The sequence below is a fragment of the Rhinopithecus bieti genome, unplaced genomic scaffold, assembly GCF_001698545.2.
Source record: "Rhinopithecus bieti isolate Rb0 unplaced genomic scaffold, ASM169854v2 scaffold_15296, whole genome shotgun sequence".
NCBI classification, from domain to species: Eukaryota; Metazoa; Chordata; class Mammalia; order Primates; family Cercopithecidae; genus Rhinopithecus; species Rhinopithecus bieti.
The window spans coordinates 4,145,811-4,154,106 of NW_016809075.1; the positions used below are offsets into that span (position 1 = coordinate 4,145,811).

At 42.9% G+C, this 8,296-nt stretch overlaps 1 protein-coding gene across 1 annotated transcript; it reads right to left on the reverse strand.

Annotated features, from left to right (window-relative positions):
* Window positions 1–1,248: 1,248 nt before the first annotated feature.
* On the reverse strand, window positions 1,249–4,954 carry LOC108539626 (zinc finger protein 700-like). The gene is given in 7 exon segments (XM_017888451.1): window positions 1,249–2,537; window positions 2,540–2,938; window positions 2,941–3,033; window positions 3,036–3,332; window positions 3,335–3,675; window positions 4,360–4,420; window positions 4,625–4,954. Coding segments are annotated over 7 exon segments (2,070 nt in total). The 5' UTR covers window positions 4,761–4,954; the 3' UTR covers window positions 1,249–1,794.
* Window positions 4,955–8,296: the final 3,342 nt, after the last annotated feature.

An 8,296-nucleotide genomic window follows, 5' to 3' on the forward strand; every position in this document is an offset into this window, starting at 1 on the left:
ACTTGGAATTCTCATACATCCCAGTCATTGATGACTTGTGGTCATATTTACCACTACGGTATATCACACCCTTGCTGACAGCAGGTATGGCACTGGTGGTTTTGGGGAAGAAGGCACTCAGAGGTATATGAGATAACTTTTGGTATTATGAGTGAATGAAAAATTAGGGTTGAGGCTGGGCCCAGTGGTTTATGTCTGGAATCCTAGCACTTTAGGAAGCCAAGGTGGGCAGATCACAAGGTCTGGAGTTTGAGACTAGCCTGGCTAATATGGTGAAATTCCATCTCTACTAAAAAATACAAATATTAGCTGGGTGAGGTGGGGCACGCCTGTAGTCCCAGCTACTCAGGAGGGTGAAGCAGGAGATTTGCTTGAACCTAGGAGGCAGAAGTGGCAATAAGCTGTGATTGCACCACTGCACTCTATCCTGGGCGACAGAATGCGACTGTTAAAAAAAAAACAAAACACACACACACACACACACACACACAGCAAAATTAGGGCTGAAATAAAAAATAAGTACATAAGCATGAAAAGTAAAATATCTTTATTTTTTTTTTTTGAGATGGAGTCTCGCTCTGTTGCCCAGGCTGGAGTGCAGTGGCGCGATCTCAGCTCAGTGCAAGCTCCACCTCCCAGGTTCACACCATTCTCCTGCCTCAGCCTCCTGAGTAGCTGGGACTACAGGTGTCCGCCACCACGCCCGGCTAATTTTTTTTTTTTTTTTTGGTATATTTAGTACAGACGGGGTTTCACCGTGTTAGCCAGGATAGTCTCAATCTCCTGATCTCGTGATCCACCCGCCTTGGCCTCAGAAAGTGCTGGGATTACATGTGTGAGAGACCGCGCCTGGCATTTTTTTTTTTTTTTTTGAGATGGAGTCTTGCTCTGTTGCCAGCCTGGAATGCAGTGGTGTGATCTCTGCTCACTGCAATCGCCGCCTCCCAGGTTCAAGCGATTCTCCTGCCTCAGCCTCCCGAGTAGCTGGGACTACAGGTGTGCACCACCACGCCCAGCTAATTTTGTATTTTTAGTAGAGGCAGGGTTTCACCATGTTGGTCAGAATGGTCTCGATCTCTTGACCTCATGATCTGCCTGCCTCAGCCTCCCAAAGTGCTGGGATTACAGGCGTGAGCCACTGTGCCTGGTGCAAAAAGTACAATTTCCATGAGGAAAAAGATGTCTGGCATTTTATCCACATGGTAATACTGACTCACAAAGTCCAAATAATAACAATGTAACATTATAAGCTTGATCTAATACATAAAACCAATAGGATATTTTATTATAGCTTCTTAATTATTTAAAAATAACATGTTAGTATACAGTTATGATAAAGTTAATTGTTTACATTCATTAATCTGTATTCAAAGAATCTTGGCAGATCTGAAGGCTTTCCCACACTGCTTACATTCATAGGGTTTCTCCCAAGTGTGAATCTTTCCATGCTGTTGAAGGTGCGAGGCTGATCTAAAGGCTTTCCCACATTGCTTACATTCATAGGGCTTCACTCCAGTGTAAATCCTTTCATGATATTGAAGGGAACTAGAAGAAATGCTTTCCCACATCACATACACTCATAGGGTTTCTCTCCCATGTGAGTCCTTTCATGACGTTGAAAAGAAGTAAAATGAAGGCTTTACCACATTGCTTACATTGATAGGGTTTCTCCCCAGTGTGAGTCATTTCATGGTATCGAAAAGAACTGGAACATGTGAAAGTTTTGCCACATTGCTTGCATTCATAGCGTTTCCTTCCAATGTGAGTCTATTCACATCCATAAAAGGAACCAGGCTAGCTGAATGCTTTCCAACAACCCTTACATTCATATGGCTTCTCTCCCATATGAGTCCTTGCATGTATATGCAAGGAAGAAAAATAATTGAATGCTTTTCCGCATTCCTTACATTCATAGTGTTTCTCTCCAATGTGTGTTCTTGCATGTACTTGAAGGATCTTGGCAGACGTGAATCCATTCCCACAATGCTTACATTCATAGGGTTTTTCTCCTCTGTGCTTCCTTTCATGTTTTTGAAAAGAAGAGAATTTACAGAATGCTTTTTCACATTCCTTACATTCATAGGGTTTCTCTCCAGTGTGAGTTCTTTCATGCATCTGAAGGTTTGAGGCAGATCTGAAGGCTTTCCCACATTGCTTACACTCATAGGGTTTCTCTCCAGTGTGAGTCCTACCATGCTTTCGAAGGTTTGAGGCACAACTGAAGGCTTTCCCACATTGCTTACACTCATAGGGTTTCTCTCCAGTGTGAGTCCTACCATGCATTCGAAGGTGTGAGGCAGATCTGAAGGCTTTCCCACACTGCTTACATTCATAGGGTTTCTCTCCAGTATGAGTCCTTTCATGATATCGAAGGGAATTGCAACATCTGAAGGCTTTACCACATTGCTTGCATTTGTAGGGTTTCTCTCCAGTGTGAGTTTTTTCATGTGTTTGAAATGACTTGGCAGAATAAAAGCTTTTCTCACATATCTTACATTTATAAGGTCTTTCTCCAGAGGGCATTCTTATGTGTTTTCTGTCCTTTCATGAATTTGAAGGTACTTCACATATCTGAAGGCTTTCCCACATTCCTTACATTCATAGGGTTTCTCTCCAGTGTGAGTCCCACCATGCACTCGAAGCTGTGAGGCAGATCTGAAGGCTTTCCCACACTCCTTACACTCATACGGTTTCTCTCCAGTGTGAATCCTTTCATGATATCGAAAGGAACTGGAAAGATTGAAGGCTTTACCACATTGGTTGCATTTATAGCGTTTCTCTCCAGTGTGAGTTTTTTCATGTGTTTGAAATGACTTGGCAGAATAAAAGCCTTTCTCACATATCTTACATTTATAAGGTCTTTCTCCAGAGTTCATTCTGTGTGTTTGAAAATTTATAAGATAGGATAAGGCTTCCCCATATTGCTTACATTCATACGTCTTTTCCCAGAGTGGATCCTTTCATGTCTACGAACAGAACTGGTATACGCGAATGCTTTTCCACATTCTTTGCATTGATAAGGCTTCTCCCCATGTGACTCCTTTCATGTCTATGATAGGAACTGGAACTATGAAATGCTTTATCACATTTGCTACATTCATAGGGCTTCTCCCCAGTGTGAGTTCTTTTATGTATTCGAAGGGTAGCAGAATAACTGAAGGATTTACCACATTGTTTACATTCATATGGTTTCTCTCTAGTGTGAGTTCTTTCATGGATAAGACATAAACTGAAACAATGGAAGGCTTTCCCACAAAATTTACATTTAGAAGGTCCATCCCCTTTGTGCATTACCATGTGTCTTCGAATGCTTGAATGGAAAATAAAGGTTTTCCACATTGTTTACAAGCATAGGGTTTCTCCCCAGTGCGATCCCTTTCTTGTGTTCTAAAGGAGGGGCGATATATGAAGGCTTTCTTAGGTCGTTGACACTTAGATGGCTTCAGTCCATATTCCTCATACTCATATGCCTTGTGTCCAATGTCACCTCTGATGTTCATATTAAAAGATGAGTTACCTATGCCAACTTCTCCACACACAAAGCTGTCACATGATTTTACCTCAGGAGAAGTTTGCTTCTCCTGGAAGTTCAGCCTGTCATCTGGAACCTGGGTAAAAGTTTCTCCACAATGACTGTCTTCTTTAATTTCATTGACTTTCTCTTCTATGAGACTCCTGTAAAACATGAGAAGCACACTATGAAGGGTTTGTTTATAAGCAATTTTATATTCATCAACAAGTATTGTACTTGCATTTTAACCCTGTCCATCAAAGTATAGGCTTTCTGCCCTGGCTGAATTGTTTAAAGGTGACTGGACATATTCTACAAGATGACCCAGCCATACCTACTGTTTTAAAAAATATTCATAAGGGGCTTAATACTATTCCCATGTAAACTGTTTTATAATTACTAAATACTCTATGTCATTTTCTTTTGAGTCCGGTACTTGTCCTGTTGCCCATGCTGGAGTGCTGTGATACTATCATAGCTTACTGCAGCCTTTACTGGCTCAAGTGATCATCCTGCCTCAGCCTCCTGAGTAGCTGGGACTGCTGATGAATACCACAATGCCCAGCTCATTTTGGCCGTTGTTGATATACGGTCTCGCTATATTGCACAGGCTGTTCTTGAACTGCTGGCCTCAAGCTATCTTCCTATCTCCACTTCTCAAAGGACTGGGATTACAGGAGTGAGCCCTCAGCCTCAGTCACATTTAAATATATGTGTTTTGAGAAAATATTCTAAGAAAAAACGAATTTGAAGCTGGATTTCGTTCTTTGTTTTACTTCTCTTCAACATATTCTCATATTCTAAGATTGTGTAGAGAGACACTGCTTTCTCTTGTAAGTGCAAATTACCTGAAGCTTCTTCTGGGGATTTTGTACTCATATTCAATGTTCTGGTCTTTCCACTTTTTTCCTAAAATACAGACACAGAAAATAGTCCTGAAGCGTATAAAATTGTGAAAAAATTATTAGATTCTATGCCCATGATTTACTGCAGCCATGTCTTATTTATTCATCAAAGTATTTCCTGTCTGTGTTCAAAATCACTCAGCAACATTGATGAGCTAGAAACACTGGTTCACTAATGCACTGAGGAAAGGAATACTGTCATCCTTACCTATAGAGGTCAGGTTCCTGAAAGTTTCCAGCATCACTTCCCTGAAGAGATTCTTCTGGGAAATATCCAGCAATGTCCACTCCTCCTGGGTGAAGTTCACAGCCACATCCTCAAAGGCCACTGGGTCCTGAAACATCTCACATATGTAGAGGAGGATGGGTGAGAGTGACAGTACTGGGGGCCTAGACTCTATTCCCAGGAAGTTCTCAGAATGCCGTGGACTCCAAACACTTATTCCCCGCTTTGGTCATCAGATCCCTTTCTCTCCTTCTATACTTACTTTCTTCCATAAAGCAACTTAGTTTTTTATTTTTTTAATTTTGTTTTATTTTAATTTAATTTAATTTTTTTTTTTTGAGATGGAGTCTCGCTCTGTCACCCAGGCTGGAGTGCAGTGGCCCGATCTCGGCTCACTGCAAGCTCTGCCTCCCCAGTTCAAGTCATTCTCCTGCCTCAGCCTCCCGAGTAGCTGGGACTACAGGCGACTGCCACCATGCCTGGCTAATTTTGTGTGTGTTTTAGTAGAGGCGGGGTTTCACTGTGTTAGCCAAGATGGTCTCGATCTCCTGACCTCGTGATCTGCCCACCTTGGCCTCCCAAAGTGCTCAGATTACAGGCGTGAGCCACCGTACCTGCCTTTTTTTTTTTTTTTTTTGAGACAGATTTTCACTCTTGTCGCCCAGGCTGCACCACTGGGGTCTAGCACTTCTATTTCCTCAGCCTCCTGAGTAGCTAAGATTACAGGCATGTGCCACCATACCCAGCTAAGTTTATATTTTACTAGAGACAGGGTTTCTCCATGTTGGTCAGGCTGCCGACCTCAGGTGATCTGCCTGCCTCAGCCTCCCAAAGTGCTGGGATTACAGGTGTGAGCCACCATGCCCCACCAGCAGTTGTTTGGTTTTGGTTTTTTTAAGACAGTATCTTGCACTGTTACCCAGGCTGGAGTGTAGTGCCACCATCTTGGCTCACTACAACGTCTTACTCCTGGGTTCATGCGATTGTCATGCCTCAGCCTCCTGAGTGGTTGAGACCACAGGCATGTGCCACCACACCTGGCTAGTTCATAAAGCAATTGTGATGCTAGAACTGAACAAGGGGTAAAGTCAAAGTCACAGCAGGATAGGAAAATGTGTGTATTCACTGAACCCAGGGAGAAAAGTGAGCTGCCTGGGCTGTCCCTAATGTCTCTTTGGACTGTGGGTCTGCAGCACCTGTCATAATAGAGTCCTGTGAATTCATATGCAGAACAAAGTTAACAATAGCAGACCTGAGGCCGTGCATCCTTGAAAATGCCTGTTCCCAAAGTGTAATCTTTGTTGATATTGTCAGAGGAAGCAGATAGCTAGCAAAGAGCATGATGGGGAGCCCCTGCTCTTTGAGGGAGTCACCCCAGGGACTACCCAAAACAGGCATGCTAGATATAAGCAGAGAGTAGGGGAATCACCTGGGTAGAAAGAAACTTCCATTATGATCTCCAGGAATCATTCACTTTGCAGTTATCCTGCCAGAATGTAGCTAGATAGATGATGACAGGGCAAAGGGGACATTCCTAAAAAAAACCTGGCACTGTATGTACACAAGAGGACAAACAAGAAACTCCTAAGAGACACCCAGGTGTAATAAGCACAGATTTAACTACTATACGACCTTCCTGAGGTGGCAGTAATAAGCAATGCAGCCAATAACCTATCCACTGACAGCTGAATGGGAAAACAAAATGTGGTAAGCATATACACAAAATGCGATATTATTTACTCTTAGAAAATGACATCTTAGCCGGGCATGGTGGCTCATGCCTGTAATCCCAGCACTTTGGAAGGCCAAGGTGGGCAGATCACCTGAAGGTCTGAGGTTGAGATCAGCCTCACCAGCATGGAGAAACCCCATCTCTACAAAAAATACAAAATTACCCAGGCGTGTTGGCATGTGCCTGTAATCCCAGCTACTCAGGAGGCTGAGGCAGGAGAATTGCTTGAACCCAGGAGGCAGGTGAGCCAACATTGTGCCACTGCACTCCAGCCTGGGCAACAAGAGTGAAACTCCGACTCAAAACAAAAAAGAAAAGAAAATGAAATCGTGGCCCGTACTACAACATGCATGAAACCTCTGGATAATTTTGAAAAAAGCAAAATATAATAGAATTCATCTTAGAGAACTTAAGTAGATTTGTCAATCCATCTCAACTGTACCTGTAAAATTTCTTCAGCTGATAAGTTTTACATTCTTTTAAGATAAGTAATGATAATAAATCATGGTAGCAGCCAGGCATGGTGGCTCATGCCTATAATCCCAGCACTTTGGAAGATTGAGGCGGGCAGATCACTTGAGGCCAGCAGTTTGAGACTAGCCTGACCAACGTGGTGGAACTCCATCTCTAAAAAAATACAAAATTAGCCAGGCGTGGTGGCATGTGTCTATAGTCCCAGTTACTTGAGAGGCCAGTGTGGCAGAATCATTTGAACCTAGGAGACGGAGGTTGCAGTGAGCCGAGATCACGCCACTGCACTCCCACCAGGGCGACACAGTGAGACTGTCTTAAAACCAACAAACAAAACACCATAAGAATGTCCTAACAGAGGCAGAAAAGGCATCTGACAAGCCTTAATCAATTTATGCCTAGTGTTGCATTTTGGAAAGCTAAGGATGTGGGAGTTATTTATATCCTACTGCTTAAGGTCATGGCCAAAGTCTGATTTTCACACGTCTGCAATTCAAAGAAGTGCAACCTCCAGCATAAATAGGTTAATATCTCCTCACGATTAAAAATGCTCAATAAATTAAATATACGAGAAGATCCCATAAGATGACAAGACAGGGCCGGGTGCGGTGGCTCAAGCCTGTAATCCCAGCACTTTGGGAGGCCGAGACGGGTGGATCACGAGGTCAGGAGATCGAGACCATCCTGGCTAACATGGTGAAACCCCGTCTCTACTAAAAAATACAAAAAAAAAAAAACTAGCCGGGCGAGGTGGCGGGCGCCTGTAGTCCCAGCTACTCGGGAGGCTGAGGCAGGAGAATGGCTTGAATCCGGGAGGCGGAGCTTGCAGTGAGCTGAGATCCGGCCACTGCACTCCAGCCCGGGCGACAGAGCGAGACTCCGTCTCAAAAAAAAAAAAAAAAAAAAAAAAAACCCAAGACAGGCACTAGAAACAGAAAAGTCTACCATAAAGACAAGTATTAAAAATGCAAACCCAGAAGCCAAGGCAGACAGATCAATTGAGCCCCGCAGTTCCAGACCAGCCTGGGCAACATAAGGAGACCCCGTCTCCATAATAAAGTAAAACATTAGGCATGGTGGCACAAAACAAACGGTATTGAAACACCTGAATTAGCAAATGCAAAGAAATGAATTAGACACAGAACTGTACCTTTTACAAAACTACTTCCTATTGAATCGTTTACTCAAATGGAAAATGCAAACCTCACAACTTCTAGAACATAACGCTTGTGAAAACCAAGACAACCTTGGATTTGCCAATAAGGTTTCACACACAACACAAAAAGCATGATATGTGAATGAGAAAATCGATAAATTGGACTTCATTCAAAACAAAAATGTTTTGGAAAAGACTCTGTTAACAGAATAAAAAGACAGGTGGCAGACTGGGACAAAATATTTGCAGAACACCTATCTGATCAAGAACTGGTACCCAAAAGGTATGAAGAACT